The sequence below is a fragment of the Stenella coeruleoalba genome, assembly GCF_951394435.1.
Source record: "Stenella coeruleoalba genome assembly, chromosome: 2".
NCBI classification, from domain to species: Eukaryota; Metazoa; Chordata; class Mammalia; order Artiodactyla; family Delphinidae; genus Stenella; species Stenella coeruleoalba.
The window spans coordinates 168429380-168453409 of NC_137147.1; the positions used below are offsets into that span (position 1 = coordinate 168429380).

General features: G+C 43.0%; 1 protein-coding gene across 10 annotated transcripts in view; it reads right to left on the reverse strand.

The window, feature by feature from the left end:
* NEBL (nebulette) overlaps positions 1 to 24030 on the reverse strand; it is a 522125-nt gene that overhangs the window by 196983 nt on the left and 301112 nt on the right. For all 10 annotated transcript variants that reach the window (XM_079913284.1, XM_079913283.1, XM_079913279.1 and 7 more), the window contains one exon: positions 15487 to 15571. In XM_079913284.1, the coding sequence (XP_079769410.1) occupies positions 15487 to 15571 (85 nt within the window). The remainder of the gene's footprint in view (positions 1 to 15486; positions 15572 to 24030) is intronic.

The window sequence follows — 24030 nt, forward strand, 5'->3', positions numbered from 1 at the left end:
ATACTTACTGCTAACAGAAAAACGGCCCTTGAAACAAGAAAGTCATATCCCCCAAAATGCATCTAAGTAAGCAAAAGCTTCGCATGGACACCAGAAAACGTATCTCCAGTCTTTCTGGATGCTCTGCCGTTTGGAAGACGGACAAAGATTTGGAAGGAAGCTGACGCACTGAAGGGAAAGCCAAGTGCAAGGAAGAAGAGGAAAGCAGTGGTCAGACGGTCATGGGTGTCTGTGTTGAGAGCAAAGGGCAGAGGACAAGCTCGGGAAAGCACAGGGGAGAGGTGGAGAGCCCGCAAAGGATCCCCCTATTAGCTTCTATGTATCCCACTTTCTCTCCAGAAAGTCACGGGCAAGATGTCACAGAGAGGAAGGCTATCAGGAAAAAGCAAGTGTGGAGTCAGACCTGGACACCAGGTTCTACCCCACCAGGGCCAGCCAGCTGACCGAAAGCTGACACCGCCTGGCCGCCACATTCCATGGGGAGAAGGGCGACTTGGTACAAGAGGATGACTGGCGCGTAGGAAGTGGAACAGGCACCCGTGTCATACACACGTTCCACGGAACAGGCTCAGAGCCCGTGTGGCAAGTGAGAGCCGAAGAAGCTGCAAAGTGAAACACAGCCAGAAGATTCTTCCTACCCAAAGTTTTCCAAGTTGTAAGGTGGACATAATTTCAAGGTCTACCAAAATAACCGATCTACAGCATAACATACAGCATTATCATAGGTACTCCAGGGAAATAAAAACCCAGGAAAATAATGCCACTATTGGTAAAGCCCTCTGGTCAGCAACTAGGAGACAGATGACGAACGGCACTGCACACGTGAACAGACTGTAGAAGCTTAGCGGTCCCTGGCAACTCAACACACTCTTTCAACACTGTCTTTTTTTTTTTCTTTCTAATAGTCAGACGCTTTGTTTCCCAATAGACAATATGAACTCGTTTCCTTGCTCTGTTAGGTAGCAATTTGATGTACCCATTCTCTACACCCACTACACCAAATATCCAAACAGTTTCTAACATAACTATTTCTCATATATTGATTGATCTAAAACTATGCACAAGAGAAAAGATAAAGCCAGCTCCTTTTCTCTGTAGGTAGTAATCAAGGTGATTTGTTTGGTTACTTGGGTTTTTCTAAGTGGTTTTTTTTTTTCCTTTCCAGAGAAGAAAAGTACCAGCTCAGTGTAAATACAGACTTCTAAAAAGAAGTATGTATTTTTTAGACAAGAGGAAAATACCCCTGATGTAGGAAGGAGGGGGTTTTTTTTTATGTTGATGAAACATTGTTCTTTTAAATGGCAATTTACAATAGTCTTAGAACATGAGTTATAAAAAGTTATTCACAAATAACTGTAGCAGAGCTTTGTGTCCCAGGCAGGAAAACGCCTCTCATAGAATTGCAGATTACCTTGCAAGATAAATACCAGAATTTGTCATCCAGCACTTATTTACCACCTACTGAATGAAAGCCTACGAAGTTATTCTAAACCATAGAATATTTACCATGTCAAAGGTCTATTCAATGATAGTTTATGACACAAATGAATTTCTGAAGACCAAAACTCCACAATTTAAAAGTCAATTAATCAGGTTTATTCCCCACCACTAGTCACTGTTTCCCCTCTAATTTAAAGTTTCTCAGGGGGCTTCCCTGGTGGCGCAGTGGTTGAGAATCTGCCTGCTAATGCAGGGGACACGGGTTCGAGCCCTGGTCTGGGAGGATCCCACATGCCGCGGAGCAACTAGGCCCGTGAGCCACAAGTACTGAGCCTGCGCATCTGGAGCCTGTGCTCTGCAACAAGAGAGGCCGCGATAGTGAGAGGCCCGCGCACCGCGATGAAGCGTAGCTCCCGCTTGCCACAACTAGAGAAAGCCCTCGTACAGAAACGAAGACCCAACACAGCCAAAAATAAATAAATTAATTAATAAAGTGTCTCAGATTGATGTGTTTAATACCTTCACGAATATTTTCATTATATGACTTTATTTTTTTTCCCCAACTTACCCCTAATATCCAATTTTCTCCAAAAGTAACACTAAGTTTTGCTTCCCTATTTTCACAGCCACGATCCTGATTCAGCCTCCTCACTTCCTCACACTGGAGTTCTTTCATTTCTCCAAGCTTTGCATTTCACAAAATCCCTAGACCATGATTCTTCAACAGCTTTTTCACTACCCCGATTGAGGACCTCATCATTTCGTTCCAAAGCCTCTCCACCCTCCAGAGCACAGACTCCCCTGACCGACTGCCCACACCCTCCAGCTGACGACTTTCGGATGGAGACAGCTTCATGGGTTACGCTCATGGCTTCCTCGCGTCTTGCTCCTGTTCAGCTGTCTCTCTACAGTGTCATGTGCCTGCTCTCCAACACCTCCCCTATTCCACCATCACTTCTTTATGTTGTCTTCCCTAGTATTTGTTGAAAGAACCTTTTGTTACGGAACCATGTCAGCGCGTGCACATGTGAACTACCTTCTAATTAGACTGTTCTTCAGAGGCAGAAACTATGACTCTTCTTCTGTGTGCCTCGTGGTATCTAATACAGAGCCCCGAAACCAACTCTACTCAATCGATGATTATTGATTGAGGGGTGAAGTCGTGGGTTTCTAGCATCGACTCGGATTGTATATATCCTGCTGTGGAGATAAAAGGTTCCCAGACAAGGCCTTTCTAATCAGAACAGTACTAAGGTTGTTGTCTATACAGGTACAATCACATGAGGAATGTAGGAAAACAGTCACTCAGTTCTGCTTTTCATATGAACTAGCCTTTGCTTCAGTTATTTTGACATTTTAGATAAAAGGACTGGGGAAGAAACCCTGAGTAAAGGGATAAATCTTAGATATCTGAAAAACACTTTCAGTTCTTGATTCTATTACGAATATTTATAAATAAACCAGAAGTAGCCCAAAGAATCAAGAATTCCAAAACATTTACATCATGTGTGCAAATCGTGGTTTCACTCCTGTCGTTACAAACAACAAAATGCATTGTAACCTGAAATTCTCTCTTGTGTGTATGTATGTACTGACTCTGTTACATTAAAGACATTTGAATTTGACCATGAGATTGTTGATTTTTCAAACCATTGTGGTCTTTTTCTGATCTACATTGATTTCTTTACATTCAGAATGAAATTGTGTGTGTTCAGTAGTGACACTATGGTCTGAAAGTTTCTCTTCATAAAATCTCCTCTAAAATGCAGACATCACTAATGAACTAAAAGAGGAAAATAAAAAGCCATTTTGATATTAGACAAATGTCTGTAAGAGTATCTGCTGAGTCAAATACCTAAATGTCCTAAAACTGAATTAAAGCATCCCTTCTCCTGTCTGTGTTCTCTGGACTTGCATCCTAAGCAGTGGCATAAGCTTTCAGAAGCCTGGCAGCAGCACACGCTCCCAAGTATCCTGCCTGACAGACGGAGGTCAGTCCATCTGAATGAGAAACCAGTGAACGGGGACCAATGTCCACATGGCACAATATCTAAGCTTTCCACAGCCACGTGGGAAAGAAGTCCAAGGATATGGAAAAGTCTTGGTAAAATTCTGGGGAAAGACGCCAGGAAGGCTCATTATTTGAAGCAAAATTTGATGGCACTGGCTCTCAAACGTTAACGTGCGTGAGACTTCCACGGGGCACTTAATAACGCTGTGGACTTCTAGGCCTCCCTCTTAGTGAGTCTGGGGCCAGCTCCACAGGTAAGCATCTTCCACATGCTCACCAGGTAACTATGATGTGGGAAACCACAAGTTTGAGAGACAATGATCTACAGGAAGCACCTCATACATCTTTTTCCTTTAAAGTCCTTTCAGTACTATCCTCTCTAGAGGTCTTCAGGCATCTCTGAGGAAAAGTTGGAGAATCAGGCAGTAGGTCATTTAATGGAACAAAAAGAAGGAATGTCAAGATCCTACTCCAAATTCTTAGGTTCTTACTGACATGAGAGCAGCATCTATGCTCTCGACCCTACACACCCACAAGCAGATAAATGACAGATTGGGGGGAGGAAGTTCAAATGCAGCTGCAAACAGTCCCTGAGTTGTGTACACACACACACACACACACACACACACACACACACACACACACACACACACACACACCCCTTAGTTCTTTGAGTCTTCCCAGCACAAAGCCTAGTACACGACATAAAATAGACATCCAACAAACATTTGCTAAAGACTAAATAACTTCAGAGCAGTGAGTCACAGGAAATCCACCTAATAAGTCAGCAGGGAGATCGCAGGCTGGCCATATTGGCCTAGTTAGCCCCACAAGACTGAACTGAGAAGCCCCAGTGTTACTGGCTGTGAAAGAAGTAAAAGAATGGAATGCTAAATACATACAAGCAATTATGTCTCTAAGTCATTGTGTTCTTTCTTCTCACATACACCCACCAACATACAGATAATAAAGAGAGATAGACAGATACAGACAGATAAATAGGTAATTGCATAAAAATGCATTCATGCCATCATAGACATCTTTTAAATTATTTTAACCATTTTTCCCCTTTGTTTGGCTCACCATGGATAAGCCCCCAGAACAAATAAATGCTAACACCCTAGTGCATACTACTTCATATTTTTCTCCCCACACATATAATCTTAATCAGACATACGCAAATACATAGATATGCACACACATGCACAGAGGGAGAGTTTTGTCATTTATACACTTTTCTGTATCTAAATTTCTCACTGAGTAATACCACATGGACATCCCAAAGGCATCTGGTTTACCTCTATCTCATTCTTTTTAATGGCTGCATGATATTCTGTGGTCTGGGTTATCATAATTTATTCTACTATTTGTTGATGGGCTTTCATTCAGTTTCCAGTTTTTTGCTGCTACAAACAATGCTGACCTAGAGGTCCTTGCCCATGTGCCTCATATGCTGATATTTCTGTTTCTACAGGAGAAATTTCCAGGAGTGGAACTGCTGGATCAAAGAGGACGCGTATTTTTAAGGTTTAACGGTTGTCGCTAGATTGCCTTCTTTAAGGCAGTAACATTTCACGTTTCCAAGACAGTTAATATTTTAATCAAGATAAATTTGTGCTTAGAAGGCAGGGAATCCATAACCTCTGTGCCAATCCTCTAGCCTCTGCTAAACCTCTAAGTTCCGCCTATTTTTTCTCTGCTCCTCCCACTGGCTGACCTGACCACACCTTCTAAAACCTGGGACTCTGATGACCTTTGCTGACCCATGAACTCCCTGCAATTATATTCTAAAGTTGGCATATTTTTGCTTTTGTACCTTTTCCAAAGGAGAAGTTCAATGGCTTTCATCAAACTTCCAAAGGGGTCCGTGACCCAAAAAGGGTGAGGAGTCTGCAGGATAACAAGAGGATTGGGACATTGCTGCTGACATGATTTAATTCTCCTGATGATAACCCCCCCCAAAAAGTGGATTTTATTGGAGAAGCTCTCCTGTGTCCATGAAACAATCAAAAACATTTTATCCACATTATCTTAAGAAGGAGCAAACTCTACAAAAAGTTTACAAAAGGGCACGGGTGCTGGGGAGTTATTTCCAAAACCAGTTAAAAGATCATTTCTTCCCCAATACATAGTTTCTCAGAGCAGCTGGTATTTGATCTATGTAAAGGGAAAGAGAGTCATTCTGGGCTTCCATTCGCAGAACGGGTAAACATTTCAGCGGGGAATGAGAGGGGAAAGCTACACAGAGCACAGAAAAAAATAACTGTTTGCAGAATTGGGGAGAATATCTTTTGAGGAAACTCAATAAACACCTCTAAGTCAGGGGTCGTGTTCCTCCCCAACGCTGCTGGCTTCTGTCCACACACACCTTCACCCCAAGAGCAGGCAGTGTCTGGCCAAAGGAGGTATTCAGTAAATGTAGATTAAACCAATAAATAATTGAAGCAGCTTTATACAGAATTAAATTACAAGAAGTACATGTGGGTCCTTAAATGAGATTTCTTTGCTAGTAAAGGTCTGAAATCAAAAACACCTTGATTTTTCTTGATTTGTAATTAATGTCAAGAAAAACTTCGAAAAGCATCTGTCTGCTTTGCAATAAAGTATCTAATTCTTCATTCCCATAAGACTCCTGGTATTCATGAAATTATTTTCTTTGTTTCTACTTCATTTCATACATTATTACCCTTATCATCAAATGGTATAAATATAGTCCTGACAATTGCTTAGCCTGGTTATTAAGTAATAACTGTTACATTAATAAGATCTCTAGCTTCTAGTTTAAAATTTAAAACAAAGGATAAAGAAAACAGCTATTAAAAAAACATTAAATTAATTAAGAAACTACAGAGAGAGTAAGGCCCATCAAAACAGGTAAAGCTTTAACGACGTCTCTGCTCGTTATATTGTGAAATGAGTAATCTGCCCTCTGGAATAGGTGATATTTTGAAAAAGATCTCATTACCTCACTTCCAGAAGTAATACCATCTCTGTTACACTTTTTCACCTTAGCTATTTCCTAAAACATATGGAATGACTAAAAGACACAGGAACTGCAGAGCTAATTTACATGATGGGAACTAAGATTGCAAATGGTGCAGCTGTTTCAGTGTCCGGCAGTGAATTAAATCATACTTAGCCATCGATAACAAAAGAGAAAAGATACTTCACGTTTTCTCAGTCTTTCAGATTTTCAAGGAGACTATTTTCTGAACATTGTCTCTCCAAGTTAGCTTTATTATATTATTATATGTATGTATATATATAAATATATGTATATGTATGTATCTGCATATTATACACAGATGTATATACATGTGTGAACATATATGTACAATGTGCATTACATCATATACACACATACAAACATTTTATATGTATTATATGTAAATATATATATAGTATATATACATACCTAAGATTTAAGCAATATTCCTGTAGAGAATAAAATCTTCTAGAATGAAAAGTTCTCTCAGAGCCTTGGAGATTATCCAATTCTAAGGAAATCTTGCAAAGTACATAGAAGAAACACAGTTAAGATGTACTTTCATTTTAATTTTAATAATTTATAAGCATTATAGCCATTCTAGAGATAAAGAAAAAAATCTGTATAAGGGCTCTAAGATTGTTTGTTTAATTAAAACTAGGATAGGAACCTTGGTTTCGCTATTCTTCACATCTTTAGTTTAAGCAAGAATGTGAAATTTGGTATATTTAGTTGCTTGGGCTCTAAAAGTACCGCACGCTTAGGAAGCTAAATCTGTAGCTGAAGAGGCTTGTTCAACTTCCCTTAGACGATATCTGCAGATTACAGATTCCCTTGAAATAAAGCCAATTTCATATAAATGGGAACTCAGAGTGTCAGTCAAACGGAGCTTTGACTTCCCTACTAGTTAGGATCAAGTTTGTGTCACCTTAATTTCTTTTTTTTTTTTTTTTGCAGTACGCGGGCCTCTCACTGTTGTGGCCTCTCCCGCTGCGGAGCACAAGCCCCGGACGCACAGGCCCAGCGGCCACGGCTCACGGGCCCAGCCGCTCCGCGGCATGCGGGATCCTCCCAGACTGGGGCAACGAACCCGTGTCCCCTGCATCGGCAGGCGGACTCTCAACCACTGCGCCACCAGGGAAGCCCTCACCTTAATTTCTGATTTACTATCATCCTCATCCTTGACTTCACCAGAAATCAAGAGAGCTGAGGAGGAATGAAGGAAGGGAGGGAAATTCTAATTGCTCTCCTCACCCTTTAAAAAGTACAACCAATATCTTCGGAAGCTTCAGTAGAGATCTCATTTCAGAACACAACACAGGGCTTCCCTGGTGGCGCAGTGGTTGAGAGTCCGCCTGCCGATGCTGGGGACACGGGTTCGTGCCCCGGTCCGGGAAGATCCCACATGCCGCGGGGCGGCTGGGCCCGTGAGCCATGGCCGCTGGGCCTGCGCGTCCGGAGCCTGTGCTCCGCAATGGGAGAGGCCACAACAGTGAGAGGCCCGCGTACAGCGAAAAAACAAAACAAAACAAAAAAGAACACAACACAATGACTGTTGCAAATGGAAGCTTTTTTAAAGAATGAAGCCATCATAGTCATCTTTCTGCACAGAATTTCTCGAGCCAGTTTCCATCTGTACAGGCCCATGGAGAACTCCGGCAGGAGGTCCTCCTGAAGAGAGCGGACGCTATAAGCAAAGTTCTGAGATAACATGAAATGATAATTAGACCAAATAATTTCTGGCAAAAGAAAACACAGGTACTTGACAGGAGTTGAAAGATTCAGTGCACTAATCAGACCTACTGTGTGCTGCTGGCTACTACCAAGAGGACTTTTCTGAATCCGATATTGTACTATAAATTTGGTTTCGTTGCCTGATTCCATGCTGAGGCAGTGACCTCGGAGGGAAGCAAGGGTGAAGCGCTGGACCCAGGCCCACGTTCCCTCATTCTCTCCTCCAGCTCGTCTGACGTCGGTGGCCTCTCCCTGTCCTCGCGCTCGCTGGGCCCCTCCTGGAATCCCTGACGAAGCCTCTGGCTGGTGCCCTCACGGTGCCTTCTCCCCCGGCTCAGAAGGGCACCTCTCGCCGAGGTCCCACCGCTCCTCCCTGCCGCTCACCACCCCTGGCTCCTGGGGCCCATTATTCCTCGGTGGCACTGCCCCAGCCAGCTCCTCAGCGAGCACCCTCAGCATCGCTCTACTGCCTCTGCGCCGGAATGTCTGACCCCTTCTGCGCCACATGAGGGACTAAACTCCGGTTCTCTCCCTGCCCGCAGGCACACCGTGGAGCTGGCAGGGGCCAGCAGGATGCCTCGTGCGGTGGTCGTCTCTGCTTCTCGCTGCTCTCCACCGACCTGCCATGCCTCCCCCATCTTCCCAATGAGAGACTTCCACCGGAAGAGACGGGGCAGGGGCACGTTTCAGTCTCTGATTTTTTCCTGCCTTTTTTCTACAAGTTACCATAGCCAGAAGGAAGGATAGGCGTCCCCCTCACCTGGGACCATATTCCCTCCTTCTCAAAGTGGGGTTCACTCTTCTCCCTCCTCTGGAGCCAGAAGTGTGAGGTGGTAAAGCAGAACATGATTTATAGACGAGAAAGATGAAAAACACGTTAATTTCGTATTTTTAAAATAGTCTCTTCATCACAGCTGTTATATCCATGACCCCAGAGCCACAAAAAATTGACAGGCTATATATTCAAGTGCCTGATTAAAAGGACGAGTAATCTGGCTGTGGCCCACAGAATAATAACAAGTAGCCCATGGCCTGCCCACCCAGAGTACAGCACCTCCACCCTCTACCACCGGCTGTGGGCACGATGGGCAGGGAGGCAGGATGAGCTGGGAGGGCACCAAAGAACCACTCTGCTGGGACTCTGAGAACAGATGGAAAGAATATGGGTCATTTCAGAAGGGTTAGGAGTAGAAAACCAGGCCCCTGTGATGAAAGGCTCTGAAACTCCATCATGACACAGCAAATCAAAACATCTTGGTTATTTTGCTGTCTGTCACTCCTGACATTTTTGCCTCTTACATCATTTTATCCAGAAGTAAAACAGAAAAACAACCTGACTTGTGGGAGATGGTGGGGGTTAGAGTTAACATCTGCACAGCATGTTCTGTTCCCTGGAAGAAATGTGCCACATCAAGTGAATTAATATTTCTCCTTTGAAGTACTTATTCACATTCAGTCCTTCCTATATGTGAAACATAATCTCTCATCACTTTCACTGCCTCAAAACCTTGAAAAGAAACATGCTGAAGCTTCTCCCTGTGAACTTTTACCTTTACATACATGAGAAAGCGCTTTTTGTGAGAAATAAGAAGCATCGCCCTCGGATCAAAATACGGCATCAAATGGTGAAAAATCAAAAGATGGGGGCTATAAAGCTGCCAAAATTAGGTTCAAAGAAGATGGAAAATTAAAAAGCAAATATGAAAGGCTTCTTGTCCGAGATCCGTGGAATATAAGAATTACCAACGAAAAACTATCTGGAGAGACGGTCTTCCTGTTTAGAAGTATGAGGTTGTCGCGTGAGATAAGGGACGGTAAGTGGACCCAGCAAGGAGCAAAGAATCGTCAGCTAAGATCAGGAAATCGGAAAAAAAAAAAAGATATGCATTTAGAAATGGGATCCACCGCTGGGCAGGATGCAGCAGGCCACTCTGAGATCCCATTATGTACCTGTCTGCAGAAAAGCACTCAGGCCTCCAACTCCCTGAAAATGTTTTTAAACATAATTAAGATACACACAGCTCTCTCTCTGCAGCTCTTGTCACAGTTGCAATTTTGCCTATGTTCGTTAATTTTTTATTAGCGCCCTCTCCCCCACTAGACCATAAATCCCCTGAGAGTGAAGGTTTATGATTTTGCTCACTACAGCATCCCCAATATCTAGCACAGAATTTGGCCTATCATTGGCTCTGGGTGGCAAATGAAATTCAGGTCAAATTTATGATCGGGTTGGGGCCTCTGGGATGAGATTTGACACATACACAGAGGATGCTCTCCAAAGGAGCTCTCCAGTCATCTTTAGACAATTACTGATGTTCCCTAGTCGTGGATCTGTTGCTTTGAAGGAAGTCAGTCCTCAGTGATACCTTATTAAAAAGCAACTACCACCTGAGAGGAGTCCTGCTTTAGGTAATAACTGAACACCGTACTGGCTGGTTAGATGACAGAGAACAGAGAGGGAAAAAAACCTGAAAATGGAAGACAGAATGAGGAGGTACAGAAAGGTACCTAGGGCAAGCCAGAAAGGGAATGCTGGTCACAGCCCTACCTCCTTGACCTTCCAGAGGTTTATATTAGACATGTGTCTTCATTCCTCCCGCAGATATGTGTAACTATTATGTTTCCCTATAAAAAAACCATGTCAACTTCTCACCTTACTACTGTCATATATCCTGTTCCCTGTGCGCCATGTTTTTTATGCCCCCAGAGAAACATGGAAAATTAAAAAAGAATTAACATAGGGCTTCTCTGGTGGCGTAGTGGTTGAGAGTCCGCCTGCCGATGCAGGGGACACGGGTTCGTGCCCGGGTCCGGGAGGATCCCACATGCCGCGGAGCAGCTGGGCCCGTGAGCCATGGCCGCTGAGCCTGTGCGACCGGAGCCTGTGCTCCACAACGGGAGGGGCCACAGCAGTGAGAGGCCCGCGTACCGCAAAAAAAAAAAAAAAAAAAGAATTAACATAGATTACAAAATGAAAATGAAAACTCAAGATTCCAGAATAATCTGTATTCCATCCATCATAATTTTCAATTTCATCTTATCAGCACTCATAAATCATACACACTCCATTTAAGAACCCAGGGAGCCCCAATTCTCCATTATTTTCAGCAGGATTGCAAACAGCTAAGCCAATCACATAAACAACCAAGTGGGAAAGTTAGCTAACGTTTTGTCTTTCAGCAGTGCTTTTCAGAACTCTGGCCTACAGAGGCCCAAGGCTTCCTAAGACATTCATCCCAAGGCCCTAGAGGGGGAGGATGGGGAGAAGCAGGGGAAACACCCCCTCCCCTTGCTAAAGCTACAACGGCCCTGTTTTGCTCTCTTTTCTATGAAGGCTTCCCCTCAAAATTCCATTTGAAGAACAATTTCCCCAGCTTTATGAAGTCCATAGACTCCTGATGGAAGGTACTCAAAGCATCTGCACCTTTTCTGCCACAGCCTGAAAACAAGAAACACTTGCTACAACATCATGTGAAAATAATAAGTTTAAAAACTTTCTCTCCTAAGGGGGTTTTCACCTCACTTAAGTTTTCAAAGTTTAGGGGCTGCCCAACTTACAAAGAGTTTGTGTTCCAGAAGTTTAGTTTACCAGGCAAGGCTTTGGAACTCAAGGCTCACCTCCGCACAAAAACAAGGACATCACACTGGTCCCAAGGCATGCAGTGAAAGGCCGATGCCCCGCGGATGAAGTACAACGTTACTAATACCACTGGAAGGAAAAGTCTCCACTTTTGCCCCTTACGGCATGGGCCACTGTGGGCCAGTGGGGGCACCTAACCTCCAGTTATTCTATTTCTTTGAAGCAGTTCATCCTGTGAGATGTGATGGAAAGGGAGCTAGGGAAGAAGGAATGCTTCCCCTCCCCCGCTTGTCTGCAGAGTTCCAGAGCCATCCACAGCCAGCACAGTCAGTGGCTGCCCAAGTGGACAGGCACCAGCTATTTGCAAGCTGGATAATGCCTGTAAGCCACCGCCTATCACCAGTTCTGAAAAGCTAACTCATGGTTTCCTTGTTTACCCTCCGGTATGTCGTATCATTTTATTATGACAATCGGCACCTAATATAGATCCCAAAAAAGTTTGAGAGGATCTACCACTCAGACAAAAAAAAAAAAAAAATGCTGGCTCTGTTCATAACCCTCTGAAAAAGAAAGAGACCGAGACAGAGAAGAGAAAAAAGGGAAAGATAACAATATGTAACCATAAATAACTTCCTAGGTTGGACTGAAAATTTATTTTTGTTTTCCCTTCATTTGGGCTCATTTGGTAAGCTAATGAACTAAAAGAAAAAACAGGAGTTTTAACCAAACAATTCTAAAGGATTTCAGAATTTCAAAACGCGGAGTAATGAAGAGATTTGGCTCATTTAGCATCACAGGTTATCAAAACAAGTAAATAAAATTTTAATAGTCAATCTTCCACCAAAACTGTTGAGCTGTTCAGAATTCTTGGTATCAAAACTCAAAGGGAATGCTCTACCACAGAATCAAATCATTTAATATGCTAACATTAAATGATTTGCCAGTAATGAATACTACCATTAGGGTAGATATCTTTCCATGTCTTTGCAAAGGTAGAAACACTCTAGAAGTATTTTAATCGCTCATGGAGAAGGAGAAGGAGAAAAAGGAGGAGGAGGGAAAAGAGAAGAAGAAGGGGGAGGGGAGGAAGGGGAGAGAGAGGACTTCTGCACCTGAGAGGAGTCCTTCTACCTTTACATACACTGCCCTATTGGCTTGTACTGAAAGTATCTGCTTACACACCTCCTTTTCTAGGTGCTCTCTGAGTAATGTGACCAGAGTACTGGTTGAGATTGTGGACACTTGGGGCTCACAGATCTAGGTTCTATTCCAAGTTCAATTCCTTGCTAAGTTTGAAAGGGTGAGTTCTCTAAACTCTCTAAAGGTTGAATGCTTCATCTAAATAGGGATAATAATAAATACCTGTCTCACAGGGCTGTTTGAGAGGAAATGAAGTAGTACCTGTAAAATTATGTGCCCTGAATACAGCAAGATTGACAATAATGATGATGATGATGGTGGTGATGCTGTTCCCTCCCCCGACATCTAGCACAATTCCTTGTACATAGTAAGTAGTCAACACATGTTTCTAGAGTTGAGTTGAATTTCCCCATGCCATCTGTCTGATGAAGTCCTACATTTTCTTTCTGAAGGAGATGATTTTTGAGCAAAATTTTACAGAAAATCTGATGCCTTCACCTGACCACTGCCTGGAGACCCCATAGCGCGTTGTGCCCCTCTATGAACTCCTGTCCCACGAGCCCAAAAGCATGTGTGTGCTCTGTCTTCTGAAGTTCGCAGCTTGCTACCTACCTGAGGGAGAATAAAATCAGTCTTTCATGAAACAGTGACTCCTTTTTTCTTTGCCTTTCCAGAGGTCAGGCGTGTGGTGGGAAAACAATAAATGCTTGTTCCTGGACCAAGGAGACGACACCTATAACCACTAACTGAACCCAAAGGGAGCGGTGTGCTCTCTAAAGGAAGGAGATAAGGGTTCATATCAGATCCTCTGTCAACCTTCAAGGCTCCACTCAGAGCCCCCCACCCCCACCCCGCCAGCATGAAGCATAACCAGACCAACCCATACTCGCCCCCCCCATTTCTGAGTCCTTATTTTAAATTAAACATAGTTGCTCGAGGTGGGGGGGGGGTATGTTAGTCCTGTTTCCTCAGACACCCCGTGAACTCTGTGAAGAGAGGATTAACTAATTATAAATTCTATTGCACAGAACAAGGACGTGTAACAGGCAGGAAACAGATATTTGATTGCTTGATTTAGTTCTGTTTTCCAATGTGCTCGAAGTACTTCTCCAGAATTACCTAATTAATCCTAACTTGATGAGAAGAAAGGCATATTGGAGCTGCACAGACAGGAGCCAAGTCCTGGCACCCTCCGCGGTGTGAATGAGCAAGGGGTGTTCTTGCTGGCTCTGCAATAGTGCCTCTCTTTGGCCGGCACTCAATTTTTTGAACTAATAGCTTAGCACACGGAAAATTAGCATTTTACATAAACCGAAAACTAACTGCCAACCAAGTCTTCATGGCGTTGTTAACCAACAGTAAACCCTACTCGGAGTTTTTTTCCTCTAATTAAGTGGACTGGGAAGTGGTCCCAAGTCCTCCAGAAAGAGGATGGAGGGAACTACCATCTCCCCTGTGATCAGATAAACCCGCGTGGAAATAATTAGATCCGTTGCAACTGAGAGCTGACTACTCTCATTACGAACAGCTACAACTGACATTTTCAAAGAGTGTTAGCTAGACACCGCCCTCCTTCACGAAGTCTACTCTTCTCCTTTTTCACATCGAGGATTCTCAGGGACCATGGTACTCATAATCAGCCTCCACAGTCATACAATCTTTTTTTTAACTTTTCAACATGCTTTCACACCTAACTACCTATTTGACACCTGCAGCCACCCTCAAGGCAGGTAGACAAGATCAGATAGACTGTCTCACTTTACACCAGCACAAAGAATCCCAGTGGCTGGCCCAAGGCCACAACCAATGAACAGTGGAAAGGGGACCTCAACTCAGCCTTCCCTCCCCGCTCCTCAGTGTTACTTTACCTCGCCGCTGACCAGTGGGCTGCCACGCGGCTGCCCAGCACACACGCTGAGGACTGCTCGGCAGTCCTACACCGTGGCCGGCAAGAGAACTTCTCTGAAAGAGAGCACCCTAGGCTTCTCAAGAAGAGACGGGGTGTCCCTGAAGAAAACACTGCCATTCAAATCCCTAGTCTTAACCGATGTGTTTCACCATACTGAAGGCACGTTTCCATCCAAAATGGTTGACTGGGAGCCAATCATGGTGTTCTAATCTTTGTTCATGCTGTCAGTGTGACATATGAAAGAAATATGAATAAAGTGACAGGATGAAAACAAAGCTAGTGGCTGGTGTGAGATACACAGACAGGGTGTTAGCCCCACACTCACTGCAATTGGGTCAAGTTAACACCTCTTTTCTCCCCTACATATGCAGTGTGGAAAAGCTATTTATAAAATGTTTTTAAATATTTAGGACCAAATAAATCAATATTGTTGGGAAACACTTACTCTGACCAGAACTCATTTACTCGCCCTAGTCCCATGTGGATAACAGAACCGAGAATATCAGGGTGATCCAAGACCGGGAATAAAACAGACACTCAGCGCTTCTGCCCGGTCTGCCCACCCAGGCCCGCTTTCGGTCTGCACACCGGCTGGTGACCTGGCATGAACAGTACGATGACCGAAGAGCGGCCTTGTGAATAACATTTAGAACGAATGTAACAAAAATAGGCCTTTCAGAAATTACCTGACTCTGCAATTCACTTTGCTGTTTCAGGCGAAGATTTTCAGGTGTATCTGCCACCGTGGTGAAGGACTGCTTTGGGTAGTGTCTGTGGAGAAATTTTTTTAAAGAACATAATTAAAATACTGTGACACAAAACAATACTTTAACACCAGTTGTTTTATTCTTCCCTTCTGTCCCAATGGAAGAGGTGTCTCTCCTCTTAGCCAAGGCCACCTCTCTGTTATTATTCTGGGTCCCAAGCCCTCCTCCGTTCTCATGACCCTCTATGACCCACTTATCCCCACTGTCTGCCTACGCTTTCACCCTACGCTTCTCTATTCTATGAGCTACATCCCGTCAGCACCCAAGCGCACTCAAGGCTCCCCTGACTTCTATCCCTCCCTCCACCCACACTACTCCAGCATGAGGTCCTAGAGTCTGTTCTCTCCTTCAGCCAAACTTCCTTACAAAGAGGACTAAGCTCACTGTCTCTGCTCATCTCTTCCAGCTCTCTCCTCAATGCTATGCATCCTAGCTCCTGTTTCCAGACGTTTCTCTGGTTAAAGCTGTAATGGCTTCCTGCAGCACAGAGGAGCCAACAGACATCTTTTGGGCTTCCTCTTGCTTAGCCTCTCCTCCATCCTCTTCCTCGGTGTCTTTGTCCCCACACACTCCTGGCCAGCTTCTCCCCTCCTAGCTGTTCCTCCTCTGCCTCCTGGGGGCTCCCCTCTGCCCATCCTCCTTCAGGGTTCTAACAGGCTTTCTTCTCTTCTCAGTGTACGCCTGGGTGATCGCCGGGGTGATCTCACTCATTCCCACAGCTCTGGGTACCCCCTCTATGCGTGCTCATCACTTCCAAATCTACATCTCTAGCCCAGCCTTCCCTCCTGAATTTCAGAGCCACTGGCACTGCCACTTGTGCATACCCCATATTCACCACACATTCAGTCTGAAATCCAACAGTCCATCATCCCACCACAATCCCACAACGATTTCTTCCCTGTGTATTCTCTTTCATTTATTAGCGCCCAGTTGCCCACACTAGAAACCTGGGCGTAATCTTGACTCCGCACACATCTAATCAGTCCATCACCAAGTCTATTGATTTTATCTCCTAAACATGTCGATTATATTTACTTCTCTTCGTCTCCACTGCATTTTTTCATTGTAGGCCACGTTTATCTTTTAGATAACTACAACACGTGCCAGACTTGCCCTTCTAATCCAACTCGTCAAAGCAAACTTTCCACAATGCCAACCTGATCACCTGACTCCGCTGAGTAAAACCTTTCCATGGCTTCCCATTGATCCAAGAAAAAAGTCCAGCCTCCTGTCCCCCAAGGCCCCCACGATGAGCCTTCTGCAGACTTCTCGCTCACATCCACACTCTGGCTGAGAAGTTCACCCCTCTCCTTCCCACCTCTTCCCCTGCATGCTTTTCCCCTGCATGCTTTTCCCTGGCCTGGAACACCCCACTTCTCTGGCTAATTCCTCTTTATCCCTTAGGTCTCGCCTTCGATTTCACTTTCTCCAGGAAGCCTTTCTGGTCTCACAAATGTGTCCTAGAATGTACTTCCTGTCCCATTATAATTTTTTTCGTATTCATTTGTATGTTCCTATTGACATGTCTCTGTCTCAGAGTTACAAGGAAAGTTCCGCGGCCGCAAGAACAGGCTATCTTGTCCCTTGTCAGAGCACATTCAGCACCTACCAGCATCTGGCTCATATGACCTCAATAAATATTTGTGGAAAGAAGAATAGAAGGGAGGGAAGGAGGGAGGGAGGGAGCAGGGTAGGAGAAAGAGGAGAGAGAAGAAGCCATATGACCACAGTGCATGTCAGGCTACAGAAAGCTTCACCGCATTACATCATACATAATGACATATATGCAAACACACAAACCCTCCTGGTGGTGGAGTCATGGCGTCTGCCCCCATGTGTGGTTAAGAACACCAGCGACTGCCTCTGCTCCCCACGCCCAGCCAGCACAGAGGGTACATCTCTGGCTGCTGTGACTCTATCACCACAGAAGCTGTGGAGCTCAGAGCTGTCCCTCAGAGAGCCCCCACTCCCTGTTTCCTTCTCCCTGGCCCCTCTCCTTGGTGATGTCCACCCTCCAAATCTTCCTGTGGTTTCTCAAAAGTCCTCTAAGCCTCACTATTTCACCATAATTTTCTTGCCTTCTTAGAGCAGATACAAACCTAATTTAAATTTTTTCTTGATAACTCAGGGTCATCTAAATAGACATTATCAGATCATGATACAAAGCAGGAGTGCTTTCAAAGTTTACAAAGGTTGGGATGGCCTAAATCCCATGAGATCGTTGCATTTTTATGTCTGTTGGACTGGCAAACAGATCATTTCTCACACACAGCAGTTGGCCTTGCACAGCCTTCTTCCCTTCTGGTTTCCTTCTTCTATCCCAGGGTAAGCAACTAGAGAGTAGTCAAGTTTAGTGAAATGTTGGTAAAACTAGAGTTACTGGTTCAAGTGAGGAAGCTGTAATAGGCAAGGTGTCTCCCTCTCCGTATCCTGAAGTCATAGACTTCATGTCAGCCACACACTCTGGGGGCTACTTCTTTTTCTTTTTAATTTATTGAAGTATAGTGGACTTACAACATTTTATTACTTTCAAGTGTACAACACAGTGATTCGATATTTTTATAGATTACTTGGGGGCTACTTCTGAACGGTGCTCCAGACAGGTGAAGCTGGGCAGACAATTTCAGTGTGTTTTAGAATGTTTGCAACTCAATCTTGGAAAGCTGAACTTCACTGGACTTTAAAATGTAGCCATTATGTATGTATTGGTATACTTTAAAGCTAAAATAACAAATTAGCACTTTTTTCTTTCAAAATATATTCTGTGGAATAAAGTTTCACAGAGATTTTCAGGATTTCCACAATGTTTAATTCAAAAATGTTATGTATGTATTTTAACTACTTTTGAAACTATAATTAAAATCTACTCTCAAACATGTTACAGAAAGTTTAACCCGTTGAGACTGTACTATACTAACTTGCAGGTTAACTCAGTTTAGGGGCAGACTTTGAGGGGACAACCTTCTCCTGCCATTTACGTTTAATTAAAAATTATGTTTAAAAGCTAAACATTACATTTTAAATTAAACATAAATTAAATATTAAACAGAATTTTTAAGTAAACAAAATTTAAAAATTAAACAGAATTTTTAATTAAACAGCATTCTAAGATGGAAAATTGAACTGTTGTGGGGGGGCAGGACATTCAATTTGCAATTGCTTCTCTGTATGTACATGAACTTGGCCCACACCAGGCAAAAGTAACATCTACTTGGATACTAACAAAACCTCACTTGCCACTCATATCTCCCATTTTAAAGTTATCATTTCATGAAAATAATCTATTCCCACCATTTGATTTTATAATGAGAAAAGGTGATAGATTTGAACTTACAAAATACATGCATATAAATAAAACACCACTTTAACACGTTTGATATTGGGAACCCATACTAAGTTCTATTTGGAACAAAGTTTTACACTGAAAAGAAAAACAAACTGAAAAGCTTCTGCTTTTTTCTTTCTTTCTTCCTTTTTAGAGGACATACTCTGCTCACGTGACAGCCGAAGCAACAAACTGACTGACACGCTGAGCAATTATATTGAGGACTACAAACAGATTGTAATACTTTGCACTTTTTCCAATATCCTTCCCAATCCTAAAATTTAATGATTTTGTAATAATGGGTAACATAACTTTCTCTGAAGATGCATAACAAGAAGGAACTATCCAAATTTTTGATCCAGAAGAAAAATTCAACTTAGTATCAATAACCACAATAAAAAATGCCGAGGAAAGGAAGAATTCATATCTGAAACTACTAGGAGTCATGAGCACTAAAATGGATTAAAACCTAAGGCTTTGGGGACCAAAGTTATCTTCAGAGCTAGCAAAATTCAAGTGAAGGACTTCCCTGGTGGCGCAGTGGTTAAGAATCCGCCTGCCAATGCAGGGGACATGGGTTCAAGCTCTGGTCCGGGAAGATCCCGCATGTCGCAGAACTAAGCCCGTGCGCCACAACTACTGAAGCCCACACGCCTAGAGGCCACGAGCCACAACTACTGAAGCCTGCACGCCTAGAGCCCGTGCTCCGCAACAAGAGAAGCCATCGCAGTGAGAAGCCCACGCACCACAACAGTAGCCCCCGCTCACTGCAACTAGAGAAAGCCCACGTGCAGCAACAAAGACCCAACGCAGCCAAAATTAAATAAATAAATAAATTTATTTTTAAAAAAAAAATTCAAGTGAATAGGGTCTTGGGAAAAAGTGCCTAACAATCAAAAGAGAGTGGAATCGTCTCATGAGTTGGAACCATGAGACACAGAAGTAGTAAATGTAATTACAGACATGGCAGTACACACTATTTACATAAAAAATAATAATTACAACATCTGGAGAAACCTAATGAATTTTGCCAAACTGGACACATCTGAAAATCCTGGATTTCTCAACATCATGTCCACGTAGCAATGTCCATCTAACCTAATCTGACGATATTCTGCTCTGAAGTCATAGTCTCAACACCCACCCACTCACTGCCCCACCCATAAAAGAAAAACAGACCCAGAAATAAACTGAGGGCTCAGTGGTCCCTCATGGGATCATAGGCACGGAGAAGCAAAGCATTTTAAAACTAATTGACGGTACCATACAGTTAATTCTAGCTCTACACAAATACTGCATTTAAATGATTGTAGAAGTGTAGACACTTCCTAAAATAAGTGTCTTGAAAAGAAAGCTCCAGGAAAGATGATTTCTTCACTAGGCTTAGAGGAAGAAGGACATTTTCTCCTTGTCCATATTAGGGGACAGAACTTGGGGCATAAGGCACGGGGGCATGAAAAAACACATGTTGAAAAGGAATCAGGAAAAAAGTAAAAAGAAAAAAACCCAAAAGATGGAGTGGATAAATTGGTACATTAAAATATTTCCTGGATAATAAAATATAATCATGGAACTATGACAAATAACACATTGGGAGGTGGTGGAAAGATCTGAAGAATATCGTGAAATGTTTAAGCATCAGAAACAGAAGCCTCTTAGCTGAAATATGCAGGAATTGGATGAAGCGTATGTGTCAAGATTAGGCTGACAGCTGCAACAAATCCAGATTTCGATGAAATGCTACATTAAAGATAAATAAAAAGAGAAAGAATCAAGATAATCACAGAAGACTACAACTGAAACAGCGAAGTTAGGTCACAAGAAGAGGGCTTCCCAATTTTTTCATCCCTGTGAGATTCAGTTGACAAGAATATAGGAAAAGTTGTATGTAAACCAGGAGACCAGGGCTGGGCGGAGCGAGGAAAGCAGTGTAATAAGCAAATGGCAACCTCCACAGAGATAGTAATGAGACAGAACACTATCAGAGAAGAGCAAGAATCCAGAACCTCTCACTTTTTATCCAGAGCCCAGGGGTCACGAGAGCACTGGAGCCAAATGGCCTGGGTCTGGACCTGGCTTTTCCACCTACTGTGTGTCTTTGGCAGGTTTCTTAATCTCTCTGGCCTCAACTTCCTCATCCGTAAAATCAACACAACGATAGCACTTGTTACGCTTGTTGCAAAATGAACACCTGTAAAGCATTTCAGTGTCTGGCTCATCAGGCACTCAATGAAATATCTATTATTAATAACAAAAAATGTTATTATTACTATTATTTCTACTATTACTTTCTCTTTGCTTTACTGCAAAGTGACTTACCTTCTGTGTCTCATTGCCTTCATCTATATAGCCTCTTGCTAGAAACACATGAAAGAGCTTTATAAATGGAAAACTACTCTAAGTGTGAGATATGAGCAAACCACTTAGCTATATAAAGCTAAGATCGTTATGAATTTATTTATTGTAAACCCTGTAGTAATACAATGGTTCTCAACCACTGTCCCTGGAGGATAGCTAGCAACAGGCGATGTCAGGAGACAGTTTTGGTTGTCACAACCGGGCGAGGTGGTGAGGAGACAGATGCTATTGGCATCTAGTGAGCAGAGGCCAGGGATGCTGCGTAACATTCTGCAGTGCACAGGACGGCCCCCACTCTAAAATATCTGCAGTACTGAGGCTGGGGACCCTACATAATAGATCTCTAACATTATAAGAGGCCACCAAGTTTAAGACTGCTAGCTGTTTCCAACCGCTAGCTGTTTCAAGATTTTCCAAGAGATCGTCCAGAAAAAGACCAGAGGTCTTTTTTTTTCATTCTCCCCTGCCTGGCAAAGTCAAATGGCCTGCCATCTCCCTCTAATCCTGCGCCACAGTGTGGGTCAATGACGCCTGTCTGAGTCTCCTCCCCTCCAGCACTTAAGTCTACCCACCCTCTCCAGTTTTCTGTTTCTCTGACCACGGTTACAGTTCTACTCAAACTAGAAAATCTGAGAACAGAACTCAGGTGTCAAAAGCATTTATTATTATAGCATTATTTACTGATGGGCCCTGTGCAGAAAAGAGTAAATAGAGCAGGCCCAAATGCTATCTATGAAAAGCCAGCTTTCCAGGTTGGCCCTTGGCTAGTGTCTAAGAACTTGGATTCTGGGAGGGTTCCCAGCATCCCTAGTTGATAAGGGTGGAGCACTGTGCCTAAGCTGTTTGTACAAACAATAAGGTTGATGCAGAACACTTGCTCTCCTTCCGGGAGTCTGGAGTTTGGGTACATGCCAGGCAGAAGAGCCCCCTGGTAAGAACCCTGGGAGCTGAGTCTCTAACGAGCTTGAGTGGTTGGCAACATCTGACACGTGTTGTCACAGCTCATTGCTGGGGGAGCTAAGTGTGTCCCACGTGACTTTCTGGGCGAGAACTCTGGAAGCCCATGCCTAGTTTCCTCTGGATTCTGCCCCATGCGCCTTTTCCCTTTGCTGGTTTTGCTTTGTATCTTTTTGCCGCAATAAATCATAGTCACAAGTATGACTCTAGGCTGAGTCCTGGGAGGCCTCCTAGAGAATCATCAAACCTGGGGGCAGTCTTGGGGACCTTAGGCCCTCTTCTGCCTAACAACTTATCATTCATGAAAGAGGAACTGTATTAACATTTTTAGTATATTATCTCCTTTAAGAAAATGCAACTTTATCTCTTACGAACATTGAAAAGGCAAAAGTTCTGACCTCGCGTTGTTAAATTGACTCTTCAGTTCTGCCTTTCTGAGTCAGGTGAGGGCCTGATGACTTTTCTTTGGACCATCGTTTTATGCTCTGATTTTACCCAAGGAAGTCATTTTACCCAAGGGTCAAGATCATAACTATATTGGATAGTGGGGAGATGATAGAAGGTTTGAACACAATTTTAAGTATCTCCCGAATTAGAACAACTCCATTTTGTAGCAATAATGATTGTTTCACATCATTCAAAATTATCTTTAAAAAGTGAAAAATAAAACATTTTAAAATAACCAGGCCCTGAGAGAGATTACCACCACCAGGGTCTTCTATGAAGCTGCTTATAAAGGATGCAATGCAGCAAAAAAGAAAATAGTTCCAGAAGGACAAGCTGAAATGCAAAAAGGAATGGTAAGCAAATAAAATGCTAAATGCAATGCACCACACACATGCATACGCATACACACACCCACATACACACAACATTGTATGGAAAAAGACAGAGCTAAAACATCTGATAGTAAAATGAGAAGGTAGCATGAAAATAAAGCATTCTAAGGTCCTTCTGTTCTTCATGAGAAAGGTTAAGACATTACTGAATTTTAAACTGTGCTTAAATAAATGTGATAAAATTCTAAGGGTAACCACAAAGAATGGAAATATAACACATAAATTCAAATCCTATAAAAGGGAAAAATCAAATTTTTTAAAAGTGCCAAAACTCTAACTCAATAAAATTTTAAAAAAGAAAGAGAATAGAAACAAAAAGCAGCATAGAATAACGAGACAAATAGAAATTTAACAGTTGGGAGAAACAATTCAATAATCACAAAAATGTAAATGGGTTACATCTGCTAGCTAAAAGATCAATATATAGTCATATTTTTTAACTCCACTATAAAATAGCTATATTAAAATGAGGCAAAATATACTTTTAAAGTAAGGCATTATTAAAAATAGAGACACTATAGGGGCTTCCAAGGTGGCGCAGTGGTTGAGAGTCAGCCTGCCGATGCAGGGGATGCGGGTTCGTGCCCCGGTCCGGGAGGATCCCACATGCCGCGGAGCGGCTGGGCCCGTGAGCCATGGCCGCTGAGCCTATGCGTCCAGAGCCTGTGCTCTGCAACGGGAGAGCCCACCACAGTGAGAGGCCCATGTACCGCAAAAAAAAAAAAAAAAAAAAGAATAAAGACACTATATAGTGATGAAGGCTCAAGTCACCAAAAAAGCATCACCTTAAATGTAGATTTTAAAAAATATGTGTGTGTGTATATATGTATACACGTATATATAAGGAGAGAGGGAGAAAGAGAGAGAGAGAGAGAGAGACTGTGTGCACATGCATGCAATATTAATGACAGGAAAAACTGGCATATTCACCAATATGGTGAGAGATTTCAACACCCCTCTCCCATGTATCGCTAGGTCAAGCAA